The sequence below is a fragment of the Perognathus longimembris genome, chromosome 2 (genome assembly GCF_023159225.1).
Source record: "Perognathus longimembris pacificus isolate PPM17 chromosome 2, ASM2315922v1, whole genome shotgun sequence".
Taxonomy (NCBI): domain Eukaryota; kingdom Metazoa; phylum Chordata; class Mammalia; order Rodentia; family Heteromyidae; genus Perognathus; species Perognathus longimembris.
The window spans coordinates 49,377,431-49,397,275 of record NC_063162.1 but is presented as its reverse complement, the minus strand read 5'-3'; the positions used below and the strand labels follow the sequence as shown (position 1 = coordinate 49,397,275).

General features: G+C 42.0%; 1 protein-coding gene across 4 annotated transcripts in view; it reads right to left on the bottom strand.

Moving 5' to 3' along the window:
- Kat6b (lysine acetyltransferase 6B) overlaps nt 1-19,636 on the bottom strand; it is a 175,222-nt gene extending 155,586 nt beyond the window's left edge. Inside the window, exons 1-3 of one of the 4 annotated variants that reach the window (XM_048339092.1) lie at nt 19,432-19,636; nt 7,830-7,902; nt 2,230-3,091 (exon numbers count right to left, since the gene is read on the bottom strand). In XM_048339092.1, the coding sequence (XP_048195049.1) occupies nt 2,230-2,850 (621 nt within the window). In that variant the 5' untranslated portion in view covers nt 2,851-3,091; nt 7,830-7,902; nt 19,432-19,636. Of the gene's footprint in view, nt 1-2,229; nt 3,092-7,829; nt 7,903-18,318; nt 18,646-19,431 lie in introns of those variants that run through there. The other 3 variants (XM_048339091.1, XM_048339093.1, XM_048339094.1) reach the window with 3 other exon arrangements.
- Nucleotides 19,637-19,845: the final 209 nt, after the last annotated feature.

Below are 19,845 nucleotides of genomic sequence, written 5' to 3'. Positions count from 1 at the left end.
TATTTATATATAAGCTTTCATGAAATTATCTTAAGGAGAAATAGAGGTGGCTAAAGGACCTGTGTCAGACATGAAAATTAGGAATCACTTCCATATTTCTTAAACGTTATTAAGAAGGAAGTGTCATTGTTCACTTCCATCTTTTTTAGATTTGTTAAAAAATAAAAGAACCAGGGCTGGGAATATGGCCTAGTGGCAAGAGTGCTTGCCTCCTACACATGAAGCTCTCGGTTTGATTCCCCAGCACCACATATATGGAAAACGGCCAGAAGGGGCGCTGTGGCTCAGGTGGCAGAGTGCTAGCCTTGAGCAGGAAGAAGCCAGGGAAGGTGCTCAGGCCCTGAGTCCAAGGCCCAGGACTGGCCAAAAATAATAATAATAATAATAAAATAAAATAAAAGAACCATCAACAGATAAAATAAGTATTGTAGAAGGCTAAGGTACAAATATAGATGGGAAATAAATTCTAAGCTTCAAATTATCTGTAAAAAGGAACTGCCTGAACCTAGTCAGGTTCTACCAGCTAAAACCCAGCAAGGGGGGGAAAGGTACATGACATCTAAGAAAATTAACCAGCTTTTCCAAGTTAGATTTCAACCCTTCTGAAATACAGAGCTTAAATATACAACTATTATCTCTGTTTACAATGGTTAATGGTTTTCAGAATGTAAAATTAACTGAGAGCAAGCAACAAGCCCCACAACTGGAGGGCTAGAATTATAAATATCTCACTGTTGTTTGATTTTGGTTGTAGTTTGGTAGATTACTTGAGAAGTTCTGAACAACAAAGGAAAATCATACTAAACCAAAGACTTAAAGCCATCACAGTAATGGAAGGAGAAACCAAACATTCATAATGCTACAAAAATCACAGAAGGCCTAGAGAAATCAAAGTAGGTCAAGCCATGTAGTATGTGACTATAATTCCAGCATTTAGGAGGAGATGAAAGAAAAATGGTGAATTCAAGGCCAGCCTATGCTAACAGACCATCTAAAAAAGTGAGAAAAGGTTTCTCTATATCCACTGAGAATTAGACAATAAAAAATGACTTTAAATTGAAATCAGGAATTTTAGGTTACAGCATTAAAATAAGAAGTGTGGCTGGGCAGCAGTGGCTCGTGCCTATAATCCTAGGAGAGATCTCCAAGGCAGAGATCATGGTTTGAAGCTAGCCCAGGCAAGAATATCTCTTAAGATTCTTATCTCCAATTAAGCACCCAAAAAGCTGGAAGTAGAGCTGTGGCTCACTCAAGTGGTAGAGTGCTAGCCTTGAGCAACAAATCTGAGATAGAAACCAGGCCCTGAGTTCAAGCCCAAGGACTGGCGCGCACACACACACACATGATATTTTTTAAAAAAGTTTTTTTTTTGGCCAGTCCTGGGGCTTGTACTCAGGGCCTGAGCACCGTCCCTGGCTTCTTTTTGCTTAAGGCTAGCACCCTACCACTTGAGCCACAGCGCCACTTCTGGTCATTTTCTATATATGTGGTGCTGGGGAATTGAACCCAGGGCCTCATGTATAGGAGACAAGCACTCTTGCCACTAGGCCATATCCCCAGCCCCTTTAAAGAACTTTTGTACATTCTTCTCTAAAAGTCATGCTGAAAGATATACAAATAGTCTTTCATAGGTTTCTAAAATGTATGTGACCCTTTTCCTTTTCTTTCCTGGCTTAAGACAAGATATTGCTATAGTCTGGCTTCAAACTATGATGTTCTTGTCCAGCCTCCCACGTGATAGGATGTACAGGTGTGTACATACCCCATCCAGTTATGATCCTGTCATGAGGAAGGAAGATTAAAGTCATCAATCTTAGTACCTTGTAATATTCATTGATTAGCAATTTGTGACTTAAAGTAAATCACAAGAACTAGGGAGTGTGGACTCAAGGGGTAGAAGAACACTTGCCTAAACAATCACAAAGGTGAGTATAAGCAAGCCCTATTTTCAAGGGGAAGAAAAAAAGGTCATCATATTAAATTCTTGGCCAGTGAATAAGAAAGACATAATATGTTCTAAAACAACATTAACCCAATATGTGTTGTGGAACAATTAAATATCTTGACATATAAAAGCCTGTTTTAAAGTAAAACATCTGATATTATTGATACCTTACTCAGAGAATCTTTGTCCATAGAAAACATAACTAAAATTGTAAGAGTAAAAACATTAACTAGCATTGGGATTAGAAAATTTGAGAATATTAGAAACTTTCCTCTTTCACTTACCTGGTCTTTCTCATGGGGTAAAAGGCTGACAGGTGGGAGTGAGGACGGGAAAGCACTGGGATATTGGGGTGCTCCTTTGCCATCTAGGCTCCCGTAATTGACCCTGTACTGTGGTCCATCTTTCAGCAATCTCCCATTGTTCACGGCACGTTTGGCCCCCAGTCGCAGCCGCTGCTGAAAGACTGGGTTGTTGGTGGTGCTTGTGAGATCATTCTGGCTCCTCAGATACTTCTCTATGTTCTTCAAGGAGGAGCCATTTGGCTCCTCCAGTCCTTCAATTGCTCTCCTTAAAAGTTTATTCCAATCTACATTGCGGAGATCATTACATGATCCTCTAGACCCCTTGGTTGACTTAGGAAAAGTGCCTGGTTTAACTGATGAAAACCGCCCAGGGTTGTCTGGGTCCTTGTATGAGGCAAGGCCTTTATTGGTGACTTTAAGAACTGAGCCATCCTGAACACTGAGTTCCAGCTGTTCAGAAACTGTCTTCTTATCCAACCCATGGGATGTGCTGACTGCATGGCAGATTCTCTCTTCAGAAGGCCTTTGCTTTTGCTTTTTTATTTTCTGTATAGCTTCAAGAATCCACTCTGTATAAAGTGGGTTTGCAAGTTTTACCATGGTTGACAAGTGACTTCAACACAAAAGTTACCCATAGAGGTTTCTCTTTGTATATAACAGAACTTGAAAGTCAGTGACAAGTCAGCAAACAGGCAGAGTTTTCCAGATCATACTAAGGGACAGCTTACAAACATCCATCTTTAAGAAATTTAAAAGAGAACCGGAGGGAATGTTGATAGCTGTCTTATTTTACCAACAGAACAGATTGCATTCAAGTGAAGAACATCTTTAACTAGGAGACCTTCAAAGACAAAAAGGAGAAAAAAAAATGGCTCTTTATTAACAATAGAACTTTTTAAAAATAAAAATCTATAATATTACATGTTTTTAGATGCAAAATGTTCACAGGAGTTAATGGCAAGAAAATATTGAATAAGAGACAGTGACTATATTTTCCAACCATAAGTTAAGTCACAATCTGACAAAGATTTTGGTTTTTTAGAACATTTTTCCATTTATTTATATGAAGTCACTTATAGTACTGACATCACAGTTAGGATGGAAATGTGGCTTAAGTGGTAGACATTAGCAAGCACAAAGCTCTGGGTTCAATCCACAATACTACAAAAGAATGGGAGAGATCATCTAAGTTGTTAATATTAATGGATTGCCTTTACTAAAATAAAATTGTATGAAAGTAATCTGAATTATGTTTATTGCAAACATAAAATCAATATCCCCCCAAAAATCTGCTGATTGCTGGTGGTTCATGCCTGTAAGCCTAGCTACTCAAGAGGCTGAGATCTGAGGATAGCAGACTCAAGGGAATAAAGCCCATGAGACTCTTATCTCCAATTAACAAACAAAAAAGCAAGAAGTAGAGCTGTGGCTCAAGTAGTAGAAAGCTAACCTAGAGAAAAAGCACTCAGGAAAAAGGAAAAAAAAAAGCCTCAGCACCAGTACACACACACACACACACACACACACACACACACACACACATACACACACACACACACACACACCTATGATACAGCCAAGGATGATGGCATATAACTGCACATAATTTCAGTGCTCAAGGGTTGAAACGAGTATCTTGAGTACAAGGACTACAGGAAGAGACCCTGCCTCAAATCACCAAAAATATAACAAAAGCCTATTATTTTCTTTAAACTTACTTCCAAAAATCTTAAAACTAAGAAGAGAAATAGAGAAAAGAGAAGAGAGACTAGAGTGTGGGTGAGAAGGTAGAAAGCCTCTCTAGCAAGCTTTAAGGCCCTTAGTTTAAAATATTTAAAAAGAATAAAAGGACTTTGATTGCAGCTAGGTACTGTATTTCACAAGTCTCATGCATAAGAAAATTTCCCCTTTATGGCTGGGAATGTGGCTTAGTGGGAGAGTGCTTGCCTAGCATATATGAGGCCCTAAGTTCGATCCCTCAATACCACATAAACAGAAAAGGATGAGAGTAGGGCTGTGGCTCAAGTGGTAGAGCACTAGCCTTGAGCAAAAAGAAACTCAGGGACAGAGCCTAGGCCTTGAGTTCAAGCCCCAGGACTGGCAAAAAAGAAAAAAAAACAACTTCCCATTTAGCCACTTCTATGGAATAGATCCTCTCATTCCTCTGTATAGGGTCCATAATACTCTCAATATAATAACTCTTGTAACTCAATATAACTCAGTATAAAACTCTTAATATAATAACTCTTTTCTTTTAAATAATATTTAGTTTAGGGGCTGGGGATATGGCCTAGTGGCAAAAGTGCTTGCCTCGTATACATGAGGCCCTGGGTTCAATTCCCCAGCACCACATATACAGAAAACGGCCAGAAGTGGTGCTGTGGCTCAAGTGGCAGAGTGCTAGCCTTGAGCAAAAAGAAGCCAGGGACAGTGCTCAGGCCCTGAGTTCAAGACCAAAGATTGGCAAAAAAAAAAATAATAATAATAATATTTAGTTTACTTTAATACTTAGATAAAGGGTTGGGGGTGTAGCTCAAGTAGTTAAGAGGCACTGGCTTCCTATGCAATTATCACACACACACACACACACACAGTTGGAGCTGTTGGAGCTATTAAGCATCTCAATATAAGAAAGGTTCCTACAGATCTGATTCCAGCTCGACAGTGGTAATGCTTTCTGAGAGTCCTAGCATATATAGTCCATTCTTCATCTCCAATCTGGGTACTAAAGAAATCTGCCAAGAGCGTCAGAATAAAGAATCTGGATCTAGGAGCTGGGCCAGACTTGGGTTTGAATCTTGCTCTTCAATAACACCTACATCTTACATCTTTTTATACTTTAAAGTTTAGAGTGTGCTCACATGAACATTTGTCATTTAATCTTTCTACACAATTCTAAAAGTAAGGAGGCTCACAGGAAGATGGAACTTGCTCAATGTTAACTACCTCAGGCTTAAGACTCAAATGTCATTATTTTAGGATCCAAATCTAATACTGTTCTGGCCAGAGCCATAACTGTCTTCTCTAGCCAGCCCTGCCTCTGCAGAGACACTTTCATCGCTCTGTATCCTACTTCTACTAAAGTCTAGTGGGGAAACCTTGAGAACTGACTTAAGCTTTGATCATGTTACCTTGTAGGTTATTTAGATAAAGTATATCTAATAGGGTTTACCTACAGGGTTTCTAGAAATATTAACTAGATATATACTGAAGACTATAACACCTACTCACAAAGTCCCTGCAGTATTATTGAAAAACAATTGGGCAATGGAACTGTTCTTGTTCAAACAGCTTGAAAGAGACAATTTAAGGAGGCAGTTGTCTTCTTTTCAGATCAAGAAAGTGTAGGTTCCCTTCATTTTGTCTTCTCAGATTCAGAACCCCAGGGCTGATGAGACCTTAGAGATTATCCATTCCAACACTTAGTTATCCAACAAATAAACCCTTGTCCAACATCCTCAAAAAGGAACCATCACACCTTTATCTTTAAAACATTTGCAGTGATGGAAAATTTGTCACTTTCAAAACCAGCTCATGTCATTGTTAGGCACCTCTGGCTGTAATCTATTTTTTGCTCACAGGAAAAAAAACCAACTGCCTCCCACCAGGTGCCAGGGGCTCATGCCTTTAATCCTAGCTACTCAAGAAGCTGAGATCTAAAGATCACAGTTCAAGGCCAGCTCAGGGAAGAAAAGTTCTTGAGGCTCTAATCTCCAAATTAACCACCAAAAAGCCAGAGGGTAGAGTTGTGGCTAAAATTAGTATAGTGCTAGCTTTGAGCAAAAAAAAAAATTTTTTAAATCTAAGAACAGCATCTAGGCCCTGAGTTCAAATTCCAGGACTGGTGCGTGCACGCACACGCACACACGTACACTCACGTGCGCGCACGCACACACACACACCTGCCTCCCTGTGACTTCTAATCCTAACAATCACAAGATACTTTGGCTATTTCATCAATATGACAGGCCTTCAAACACTTGAAAACAAGTGTTTTTAAAAATCACTAAAAAGGGGCTGGGAATATGGCCTAGTGGTAAAGTGCTCGTCTTGTATACATGAAGCCCTAGGTTCGATTCCTCAGAACCACATATACAGAAAAAGCCAGAAGTGGTGCTGTGGCTCAAGTCACTGAGTGCTAGCCTTGAGCAAAAAGAAGCCAGGGACAGTGCTCAGGCCCTGAGTCCAAGGTCCAGGACCGGTAAAAAAAAAATCACTAAAAAAAAAAAAATTGAAAGAGACTGGTATAAGACGTGGCAGCAATCAAGAAGCATTGTACTCATACCTTAGGGAATTGCAACCTCTTCATATAACTACTTAATAACATTTAATTACAAGCCAGGTGCTGGTAGCTCACTTCTGTAATCCTAGCTGCTCCAGGAAGCTGAGATCTGAAGATCGTGATACAAAAACATCTGGGATGGAAAAGTCCATGAGACTCTTACCTCCATCCAGCAAAAAGCTGGAGAAGTAGAGCTGTGACTCAAGTGGTAGAGTTCCAGCTTTAAGTGAAAAGGCCACGTGGTGAGAGTATGTGAGACCCTGAGTTCAAGCCCCAATAACACCACACACACAGACATACACAAACATACACAGAGAAATAAAACCAAAATAACCACCCCCCCACACACAGAAATAAAACCAAAACACAATTAAAAGTCATTCTACCTTCAGCCCCATCTTTTAACAACTCACATGTCAATTCCGTGACCCCACCAACTGTAAGATGTTGCTCACTATTTTGACTAATGTCTACCTTAAAATCTGACAGTCCAGACCTTGCTTAATTAGAAATACAGAAGAAACTTCCTCAACAGCCCTGCCACACTAGCCATGCCTAGTCCAATTAGCCATGTAGTCCAACTAAAATGCCAAATCTTCAAGAATGTTGTCAAACTGAATCTTTTTCTTTTCCTTACACAAATTTAAATGATGAGATTTAAAGTTTTCTACAGTTCAATTTCATCTTGTTGGTTTGAGTCTATCTTCCAACTTTCTAAAGATTGTTTTGAATCTTGACTCTGTCATGTCTGTCATCTGCAAATCTAATAAGCACTCCCTTTTGTGCCATTATAGAAATCACTGACAAAAATGTTAGAGTTGGAACATGGTGTGTTTAGGAATGAAACACTGGCTTTCCAGTGCAACCAATTTCAGCACAGAACACAGGAGTCATTCTGTGTCAGTAAGTTTAGAACAGGAAACTGATCTTTCCAAAGTAAAATAGTTTGGGGTAAAATTTCATTAGAAGACATTTCACTAGATCCAAGTAATTATTCCATCTTTCATCATTTATTCAGGATGAATCACAGCTAATTTAATTCGATTGTACAAAACACAACTGCAGGAAGCAGGAGAAGAGGTCACAGGAAAGTGTCCAATATTGCAAAGTTGCTTTTACATAAAGGAACATATATTAAAACAAAATCATTTCATAACTAACAAATACCCAAAATATGTCCTCATGACAAACTTTTACCACAACCTGTAGCCACAGTTGAAATAATCATTCATATCCATTACCATTACATTTCAGTAATACTAGCATAACAAAAATGTAATAAAATAAGGGAAAATACCGGAATTTGGACTCCAAACACTTTAAAAACAGTCCATAACAAAAATGAAGATTGTCCAGGTCTTCAGGCCAATCTGTCAAAAGAAATAAAATCAAACGTTCAGTTGAGCATAAGAACATATCTTTAATTCAGGGATCATCTATATATCTCTAAAACTATTACAAACTAATAATAAACACAACTTCACAACCATACATATGCCACAACTGGCAATACATTTACTCCTTCAGATCACTCAAGAATATTTATGACTAGGAAATAGAGCACCACAAAGTGTCTAAAGAAGCAACTTCATTCTTTTAGGGGCCACACGGATTCTCCAAATGGTTTCTTCTCCCCTGACACCCCAAAGTCATTAAAATATGGACACATCACAAATGTGCTCACCAGTCAGCCTTGCTCAAGGGCCATGATAACCTCTGTACCATCCTCATTTCTGTACCTGCATTTCCCAAGTGAGCACATGTTCTCCAAACACTGAAAATTAGGTTTCTTGGCAGGTGCTGGTGGCTAACCCCTGTAATTGCTAGCTACTCAGAAGGCTGAATGTGAGGACCACCATTTGAAGCCAGCCCGGGCAAGAAAGTCTATATGAAACACATATTACCAATGAAGCACCAAAAAAGCAAATAGTGGAGCTGTGGCTGAAGTAGTTGAGTGCTATCCTTGAGCAAAAAAGCTCAGGGACAGTGCCCCTGCCCTGAGTTGAAGTGCGCGCGCACACACACACACACACACACACACACACACAATTCCTAAGAAAGAATCCCATCGCAAGAAAAAACAAACAAACAAAGAAATGCTATTACTCACATAGCCATACAAATGTAACATTTTGGGGGGAAGAGTCAAAATTTAAGATCGGCTTCACTTTGCTGGATAGCATTCACTATTTGTCCCAAAGACTACCTGTCACCTAAATACTGACTACACTACCAAGATATGGCCAAGAACTTCACCTAAGAGAAGGATCTATCAGTTTCCACAATAGTAAACATGTAGAGATGAAGGGAAATCTTAGGGCACTGAGATCATATTTACTTCAAAAGCAAAAAGTGAATTTAAAACCAGCTGTGAATAACTGTATTTTGATCCAACACAAAACAACCAACATTATATCCTTCTTCCCTCCCCCAACTACCAGCACACACACCCCACTCCTCAATTTAATCTCAAAATTAGCTCTCATCTGACACCAACCAACAGAGTTAATTAGGCAGAAGCAGATGTAACTCAGCAGCTCTTTGCTACAAGCAGAATCACAGTGTTTAAAAAAAAAAAATCCACAGCTAGGAGAGGAACAAAATCAGAAGTCTCTTATCTGTAGCCAATTCTCAACTAAACACATGTATATTATCCACTTTGTATATTATCCACTGCAAATTTTTTAATCTTAGCCTGATTTGTTTCCAACATCCCACTGGTCCCACTGTAAATTGGTATAAGCTAAGAGAATAGATTGAAAACCAATTTCATTTTAGCCTAAGCAGTATCTAACTAGAAAGCCAAATCCACAGGAAAAAATGCATAATTCATTCAAAATACAAATAGAAATGATTTTTTTCCTGATTAGAATTATCCACACCACTTCTCTCTTTCTGAGCACTAGGACTTGTTTTACACATAGATAGGACATTCAACCACAAGCTTAAACATAAAAATCATTTTCCTGTTTCATATTTTTCTAGAAACACTTCAAAGTTGGACGCAGCAAATCATTCTAAATTAATTCAAGAAGGTCCATGCTATATCACATTAAATTTCACTGTTTTCAAAGTTGTAAAGAATTTTACTTCCAGCTTTAAAAAAAAAATCAGCAAATTATATAGCTGTACCATACAGTCTTATAAAACTGTTTATATCATTCATTACATACTATTCTAAACAGACTTAGAGAAATGCTTAGTCCAAAATTGAGCTTTTAGCTTCAGTGGAATTATATAAACATCAACACTATTCAGAAATAGCCATGTCAGCAAAAGAAGGGTCAAAATATCCTGGGTCATAAGTACTGCATAGACCTTCTCTAAGCTTTTACTAAACCCGTGTGTTACTTCAAAATCAATGTCATAACATTTGAGTCATGAGATCATAGATGTGCCAAAAACAATGGTAGAAAAAAAATAAAGATTAATAATTCAGTTTACTCTTTTGTCATCTTGAGTTTTACTTACTACATTATTTTTAGCTCTCTTTTATAAGCTCCTGGATTTTTTCAAAGCCCATTGTATAACTGAGTGAGCATGCACAAATCTTAAAAATATCTTCCAAAACACAATATTCACTGTTAAGGGAGGAAGTTGGCCTTTTTTTCCTCTGTCACCACCCAACACAGCCTAGAGGCACAGTAGCCCAAAATAGCACCCTTGGTTTACTTAGATCTGCTAGCAGTCTCACATCAAACATCACCCATATGTAAAACTTTCAAGTCCTGGATGTATCTACTCCTTCTACAATTACTGCTTGAGGCTCAAAACACATGAATTGGCTATAAACACGAATCAAAGAACCAACAAGTACAAAGAGAAATAATGTTCCCTGAACATAGCCCTGTAAGGCCTCCTCTAGGTGCTTTGGGAAAGAAAAAGCAAAGCTGGAAATAAAAGCATGGTTCCTCAAAAGTTACACAAAGGTATTACTATATGATCCTATACTTCCACTTCCAGGTATATGCCTAAAGGAACTGAACACAGATACTTAACTATATACAGGAGCAGACGTGTTCACAACCACACTATTCACACTAGCTAAAGGTGAACACAACCCAAATGTCCACCAACAGATAAATAGAGACTCAAAATGTGGCATAACAATACACTGGAATATTATTGAATGAAGACCTAATATACTACTACTACTACTACTACTACTACATACATACACACACACACACACACACACACACACACACACACTGCTACACCATGAATGAACTTTAGAGTCATTCTATAAAAGTCAGAAACAAAATGCCAAATATCATTTAATTCTACTTAGGTGAAATATCCATGAAGCTGAGCACTAAAGCTCATGCCTGTAAATCCTGGCAACTCAGGAGGCTGAGACCTGAAGGACTGAAGTTCAAAGCCAACACTGGCAGAAAAGTCCTTGAGACTTCATATCCAAAATATTCAATAAGGGCTGGGGATATGGCCTAGTGGCAAGAGTGCTTGCCTCGTGTACTTGAAGCCCTGGGTTCAATTCCCCAGCACCACATAGACAGAAAATGGCCAGAAGTGGCGCTGTGGCTCAAGTTGCAGAGTGCTAGCCTTGAGCAAAAAGAAGCCAGGGACAGTGCTCAGGCCCTGAGTCCAAGGCCCAGGACTGGCAAAAAAACAAAAACAAACAAACAAAATATTCAACAAAAATGCCAGATTGGGGGGAAGGGGGAGACTCAAGTGGTAAAGTGCCAACAAAGCAAGCAAGCAGCCTAATACAAGAAAAACTCTGTGTTCATACCTCAGTACTGACATAAACAAACAAACAAATAAAAATAAGGCTGGATGCCAGCTACTCAAGGAGGATGAGACTGAGGATCACAGTTCTAAACCAGCCCAGGCAGGAAAGTCTGTGAAACTCTTACTTCCAATTAACCACCAAACAGCCTACTAAGAAGCTGTAGCTCAAGTGGTAGAGTGCTAGTCTTGAGCAAAAGAAGCTCAGGGAGAGTGCCCCCGGGACCAGCACAAGAAAAAAGAACAGAAGGGAGGGAGGGAGGGAGGGGAAGAAAGGACAGAGAAGCCATGGTTATAAAACACAACACTGGGGCTGGGAATATGGCCTAGTGGCAAGAGTGCTTGCCTCCTATACATGAAGCCCTGGGTTCAATTTCCCAGTACCACATATATGGAAAACGGCCAGAAGTGGTGCTGTGGCTCAAGTGGCAGAGTGCTAGCCTTGAGCAAAAGGAAGCCAGGGACAGTGCTCAGGCCCTGAGTCCAAGGCCCAGGACTGGCAAAAAAAACAACACACAAAAAAAAACACAACACTGTGAATGTATTAAAATACCATCAAATTGCTTGTCTTATCTGCATTCTTTTGATTTCAGGGTTTTGGCAGTACTGGGGGTAGAACTGAGGGTCTTGTGCTTGCTAGCCACTTGAGCCACGTCCCCAGTGAATTGTTCACTTTAAAATTGTTCATTTTATGTTATGTGAATTTCACCTCCATAAATGATAGAGGGGGTGCTAATAAAAAAAAAAAAGTAACAAGCTGGATGTGGTGACTCACACCTATAATCCCAGAACTGGGTGGCTGAGGAAGGAGGATGACAGCTCAAGGCCATGCTGGGCTATGTATGAAGACTTGTATCTATGAGTCTAACTCTGCAACAAGTCCAAAGCAGATACTCAATAAATGTTAGTTGGAGTGAATATTTAATTCTCCATCTTTTTAGAGTAATATTAAGTTCTTTCCCACTACTCATTAACATAGTTTTCAATTCATAAGCTAATAATGTGTTCCAAGGATTTCTAAGAGGCTAAATCACCATGAAAATTAGCATTTCAACTAATACATATTATATTAATTGGAAGTTTAATTTTTCATGTCATGCTCTCCTAGTTGACAATATTCTTGTTATGTCATTAAACTATAATTGTGTAAATCTGCTTCAACAAACAATAACTGAACCATCAATAAACTATTATGGCTTCCATAATCCCTAGCAAAGATTAGTTTCAACATCATCATCATAAATTAGTAGAGACATGTCCCAAATCTCTGGGTGAAACCCATGAGTTAGGTTTGCATAGTCATTCCTGCATTTAAGCGCTCAATAGTTTCAGTCTCTAAAATTTAATCACACTGTTAGGAACCTCACAGGAAATTTGATCCCTTGTAAAACAGAGGAGTTTAAAGACAAGATGAAAAGTCATTTGAAGTCATGAGGCCTTTAGAATCAGGGTACAATGATTAGTTATAATGTTAACTAAGCACTTGCACTTAAAGAACAATCAAATAAATGTAGAGTGTGGGTTTTTTGGCATTTAAAATTTTCTACTCAATCCTAGGTTTCTCCCTAATGACAAATTAGCTTAGCTAGTTCCTAATGACAAAGACTGAGAATAGTATATTAGGAAATAACCTGATATCTTAAATTTTTAAAGATTATTTTGGAAAGAGAGAGCACATCCGAATGCTTTGTTAGATGTCTTCTTAGAGCCATATCCAGTGCACACTAAAAACAAAATTAGGATTGCCTTTTTAAGAGCCAAGAAAATTTTATGTCTACCTTTAAAAGTAAATATATGTATATATTTTAAGAGTTTACAGAAATATTTTTCTGTTTTCCCCGTGTGTGTGTGTGTGTGTGTGTGTGTGTGTGTGTGTGTGTGTGTGTGTGTGTGTGTGTTTGACACAGCCTTACTGTGGAGCAAGTTTTACAATGGAGCCCAGGCAACTTCCTGCCTCAGCCCCCCAAGTGCTAGGTTACAGGCAGGCATCACCATGCCCAGCTGGTTTATCATCCATACATCTAATGTTTACTAGGTACTCTACTTATTTTCACAATATTTTTTCCAGTTTCACAGTAGATACTGTTGTGTGCTTTAATTGGTGTATGTTACTTTAAAAGTAAGGCTGATGGGTGCAAAGGCATGGTGCTACATGTCCATAATCACAGCACTCAGGAGGCCCAGGCAAGAGGATTCCTGAATTGCAGGACATCCTAAGTTACATAGGGGGACCCTGTCTCAAAGGGAGGGAGGAGCAAATAAATTGGGGCTAAAGCATACAGCTTAGTGATAAAGCACTTAACCTAGCACAAAAGAGGCTCTGGGTTCAACCCTCTGCACCACAATAAAAATAAAAAATTTTAAATGAAATTATAGTCTTTGGTTGTGACAGTACCAAAAACCAGGATTCAAAAATCTTAATGAGGGCTGGGGATGTGGCCTAGTGGCAAGAGTGCTTGCCTCGTATACATGAGGCCCTGGGTTCAATTCCCCAGCACCACATATACAGAAAATGGCCAGAAGTGGCGCTGTGGCTCAAGTGGCAGAGTGCTAGCCTTGAGCAAAAAGAAGCCAGGGACAGTGCTCAAGCCCTGAGTCCAAGCCCCAGGACTGGCCAAAAAAAAAAAGAAAAATCTTAATGAACAAGTAGGTGTAATGTGCTGAGACATATCCCACTAAATTTTAGAATTGGACATGTCTTCATTCAATTTAACTCTCAATTTTTCTCATCTGTAAAAATAAGAATATAACCCTGTTTTACAGAACTATTAAGAATCACTACAATAACAAATATGAGCAAAACAAGGATGGTGGTAGACACATATCAGAAACATAATAAAATGTGAGCTCATAAAAGGAAAAAGGGTAATACAGTCAGCTGGAGACCTGTAAAATCTAATATGAGTGAACTTCTGTCTATATGACCATTTTCTCCTAAGAGAGGGAAGTCGGCACCTGGCTTTTAGCTGTACTTGCTGCAAGTAAAACTTCAAGACACAGAACAGAATAAAGTGAAGAAAAGGTACAATAGTTTTGGAACTATGAGGTTGAGGCCCAGAAAAAAATGTATTTTACTCATAGTTATACATCTTTTTAAGGTCAATAAAGCTTTGAGGAAAGAATACTGTATAAAGAAATATCTTCTTGACCTCAGGGTAGGAAACGTCTCCAAAATAAGACACAAAAAAAGCACTAACCATAAAGAAAAGACCAATAAATTTGACTCCATTAAAATTAAGAACTTCTGTTCATTAAAGACACCATAAAGGCAAACCACAGAACAGAAGAAGGTATTTGCAACATATACACAGGACAAAGGACTTGTATTCACAGTAAATAAAGAAACTTCTAAATAGCAATTAAAAACCCCAAAGCCCAATTAAATACGTGTAAGGGGGGAATGTTCTTGAACAGGACCTTTACAAATGAGTAAGTCCAAACGGGTAATAAATATATAAAAAGCTGTTCAACCTGATTACTAATCAGGTAAGTGCAAAATTTACTAGATTGGCTAAATTTCAAAAAGCTAACAAGCCAGAGAGTTAGAACAAGAAGCAATTGGAACTCTCTTATGGCTAGAGTGAGTATAACTCTGTATTTCACTTTGGAAGCTTGGTAACTAGTAAAGACAAGCACATGATATGACTAGGGTGATCATATAATTCATCATCCAAATCCAGATACTTTTGACAACTTAAAAGTGTTGTAATTACATTGAGACAACAGAAATAAGTTGACATAAATGGTCACCATGACTATGAACCAACAGTTTCATTCTCAGATGTATACTTTGGGGAAAGTTGTACACCTGGGCACCAGATGACATATATGGGAATGCTCAGACAAGCTTTGTTCGCCACCGACCCAAATCAGAAATAACTAAATTATCCAGCAACTACTAGAATAGATGATACACAAAGACAATGGTGGATTTTCATCCTCAGGTTTACTAGAGAACCATTATCACAAGATTGTGGGGAGGAGGGCCTATTAAAGGTGCTTTGGAAATGCAAATTAGGTATTACAGACCGGAAACATCCCCCTACCCCATTTCTCCCATCAATGCTTCATTTACCATTCTGCAAGAATGATCACATAGATCATACATATCCTTACTTGTATAAACCAATTTTCTTCTCTAGATGTAATTCAGGAGTGCCTATTGCAGAAAACTAAAGGAGAGAGCCAGATCACTTAGATGTAGTCTTCTAATTGATATAGGAAAGTCAAAGAACAGCTACTTTAATAAAGCATATTAAATTTCCTGTAACTTCAATTGCTCACCTATTTATTTACCTTCCATTCACATTATGTCAAACATCAGATAGTTTCCAACTTATTTTCATAAGTAGTTACAGGAAATAAATGTATAGTGTAGCAGCAAGGGCATACTATCTCCTCCCTCAGAGGTACAGGTCCAATCTGTCTACAAAAACTTTTGTTCACACCATCTCATCACTATCAGCCAGTTACCACCACATCCCCCTGCCAAGTTTCCCTTTAATGTTAAAATCTTCCTCTGAGCAGGGCACCTGTGACTCACACCTATAATCCTGGCTACTCAGGAGGCTGAGATGTGAGCATCATGGTTAGAAGCCCGCTTAGGCAGGAAAGTCTTAGAGAATCTTCTCTCCAATTAACCATCAAAAAGCCAAGAGTGGAATTGTGGCTCAAATAGTAGAATGCAGACAACACCCAGGCTGAGCTCAATCCCCAGGACAGATACAAAATAATAATAATAATAGTAATATTCTTATTATCTCTTTTAAAAAATTACTTTGCCTCCTCAACCTTTAACCAACCCCCATTAGAAGCTTCTTGGATAAGAATCATCCAATATTATATTTGCCTTCTTAAAGTTTTAAAGCTCAAATTCATTTTGATAGATGTGTAGAGTTTGCCAGTATGTAAACAGAATTTTTTATTTTAGTGCTCTATCAGAAAATGTACAGTACACAAGATAGGAAAAATACATTTTTTTAAAAATACAGAAACCAGGCTAGTGGCTCACACCTATAATTCTAGCTACTCAGGAGGCTGGGGATTGTAAGTCAAAGCCAGCACAGACAGAGAAGTCCATCTTATCTCCAATTAACCAAAACAAATGACCAGATAACTGGAAGAGGCCAGTGGCTCAAAGTGATAAAGCACTAGCCTGGAGCAAAAGAGCTTAGGGAAAGAACACAGCCCAGGAAGGGAGTTCAAGACCCAAACCAACTAAATAAATAAATGGAAGCAAGCAAGAAGACAGAAAACAAGAATATCCTACTTCACTGGAACACCACAGAAACAAGAGTATCTCAGCACAACTAATTCCCACTTGTTACTACCACCTCCTGGTCATCCTTGAAGAATCTTAGTGAACTCTTTATTCGCTTTATCTTGAATTTTCTGGTATCTACACCCCAAATACAACTGGGTCCATTGTTCCCAAATCTATTTTTAAAGTGTCAGTTTGGGGGCTTGAACTCAGGCTCAGGCCAGAGCTCTACCACTTGAGCAATGCCTCCACTTCTGTCTTAGAAATAAGACTTTCTGGCTGTGGCTGACTTAAATCTGTCACCTGAATAGCTAGGATTGCAGAACAAATCTGTAATTCTTTATCACTATCCCCTCATAACTTCTAATACTCTATTATATCCAACACCTTCTTTTAAACTTTATTATTTTAAAATAGCTGTACAAAGAAGTTTCAATGCAACATGTCAATTTATGTGTAGAATGCCATCTTGATCAGTGTCACCCCTTCCATCATTTCTCTCAGCACCATGACCGCCACCATCAACACCCTCTTCTAACTGCAAGACTTAAAACTCCTTCAAGGTGCTGGGGAGGCCGTTTGTAATCTGGCCTACACTGTCTTAATTCTGTCATCTCCCTACCATTCCCTGAGCCTTGCCCATACCAAAGTACTGCCAGAAGAGTCAAAACTATCAAATGTCTTTATCCAAGTTAGCCTACATGATTTCCCTCAACACCTTGTACCTTCACTACCTGCTCCACCTTCAAGATTTCAGCTCAGATTTCACCCAGGAAATCCAGCTTATTTATCTATCCATATAGGCTGTCTCCCAAATTAATACCTTTCTTGGTCCACCTCCTCACTCTGGGCACAGCCTATCAAATTGCATCCACCTAGACCTAGTGCCCATTTCCTTCACACCAGCAGCTTTGCCCACCCTTCTGAAATGCCTCTCGCCATGTGATTTTTTCTGCTACAGATATAATGTGCAAATTGGCCTTCCTCTTTGTCCCTTTACACCTAAGTCTGCTCTGCTGTCTCCTTCAGAAACTATTCCAAACATAACCATGCCATGCTTCCATGTTTGTTTGTTTTTTTAATGCCTCACATATCTGAGCTGGCAAATCTCCTTCCTATCCCAGTATGAGAATTCACCCAGACACCATTTTGCCATCACTGCAACTGTACCTGCCACACCGATGGATACTCATCCAATCCCTACTCAGCAATGCTTTTCTTTCTCTCAACTCTACTCTATGTCCACCACGCCCAAACTATTCCTTGGTCTGTCCTCGGATAACTGCAATCTCGTCTTCCTACACCTTTTTCTTCTGGCCCTCCGTCCCCTTTCCTATCCCTCCAAAATTGCATCCTTCCCTGCCACCCCTTCGACACCTGTTTCTACACCTCCAATTCCCCTCCCATCTACCCCTGGAGAATATTGCCCACACCCACGCTGGCCCCTCCAAGCACCTACCAGGTCTCTCCTACTCAGAAATCCCCTCCCAGGCCCCGCCTCCCGCCTCCTCCGGCCCCGCCCTCCCAGCATCGAGGCCCCGCCCCTTGCCCTGGAGGCCCAGCGGAGGGGCGGGGTCTGTTCCTCCTCCCTTTTCCCCCGCCCCCTACCGTCACGCTCCGGGGCAGCCTGACCCCGAGCGGCCCCGCGGTGACCCCCGCGCAGAGGCCTGTGGGAGGGGCGTCGCTGCCCCCCGGCTTCCCCCCCCCCCCCCCCCGCGCGCAGTCTCCCTCCCGCTCAGTCTCCTCCCCCTGGGAACGCGCGAGGTGGGTGACAGACCTGGACGCGCGCCACCACCACCACGCCTGCCGGGGGCGCTGCCGCTGCCTGAGAAAGAGACCGCAGCTGCCGCCTGGAGGAGGTACCGCCGCCTCCGCCACCGCTGCCGCCGCCGCCAGGGGTAGGAGCTAAGCCGCCGCCATTTTGTGTCCCCCTGTTGTTGTCGTTGACATGAATCCGACATGACACTGATTACAGCCCAATGGAGTCTCATTAAACCCGAGCCGCGGCCCCGCCCCGGCGTTGCTCCATTGGACGAGACTGCGAACACTTAAAACCACCCGTTGGCCTACACGACTGTCCGTCACCCTCTCACTAACCACTCTGCAGCCCATTGGGGTAAGTTCCTGCCGGTCATCTCGTCTCCACATAGACACACCTCTCGACCCATCATCCCCCCCTCCGGCACCACCCCGAGGGAGGTTCCACTGCCAGTACCAATCAACGGACAGCTGGGCCCGCCCCTTCCGGGCGCCTATTGGTCCAGGCCTTTTTCTCTCTCGCAGACACCGCGCCACCTCTACTTCCACCTGCCCGCCCCCTCTACCTTCAGAAATGGATTGGGTCTACAGGCAGAAGAGACGCTCGGCCTCATTGGCTGCGCGCGACGCCAATCACGAGCCTTTTCCCTCTCCCCTCCCCCACTCAACCCCAAAGCCCCTAGCCCGCAGCTAAAGTTTGTGTGAGAGCTGATCGCTGGCGGCGGCCGCAGGATTTAGGGGTGGGCGCGGGCGGGCACGCGCGGGCGGGCACGCGAAGTTAAAATTCGAGGTTCTCAGTCGCCAGCTCCCGCGGCGGAGAGCGCGGACGGGCGCGCCGCCCGGAGCGTTCCATCCCGCCCCCTCCTCCACCCTCTCTCCTGTCCCGTCCCGGGCGACTACTCGCCCGCCCCCTGGCTCGCATCCTTCCCCCCCAACACAGACACCCCTACCCTGCAAGCCCCAGGCCAGGTGCAGGCAGAACGCTGTCGCTGCAGCCTCTTCGCCATCCCATGCCGAGGGGGAGCAAACCCCTACCCGCCGGGTGTGCACCCCCCAGGCACCACACTCGCCCGTGTCTGCAAGCACGTGCACCGTTCGCCGCTGCCTCGGGCCACCCCGATCCCCGGCTAACCTCTCCAGCATCCCGGCCAATCTCTCGCTGCCCTTTGTTGCTGCAGCCCGGGTCTCCCCGCTGCCTTCCTCAGCCTCCGCCTCGTCCTTTGCCAGCCGCCCGGGTCCGCAGCGCCGCGCTCCCCCCGCCCGGGACCCACCGCCGCCGCCTCCTTCTCCTCCTCCGCCTCCTCCTCCTTCTCGGCTCCGGGCTGCAGCGCACAGAGCCCGAGGCAGCGCCGCCCAGCCCCGCTCCCCCCGCGCCGCCCGCCCGCTAGCCCGCCTGGCCCGGCCAGGGGCGCAGCCCGGACCCCGCCCGCCCCAGTCTCCGCCCCGGGGGTACCTGCCTCCGCCCCGGGGGGCTCCGCTCACCGCCCTCCGGGGAGGGCGGGGATGCCAGTGTCCGCGGGAGGATGGGGACGCCCGGGCCGTTTGG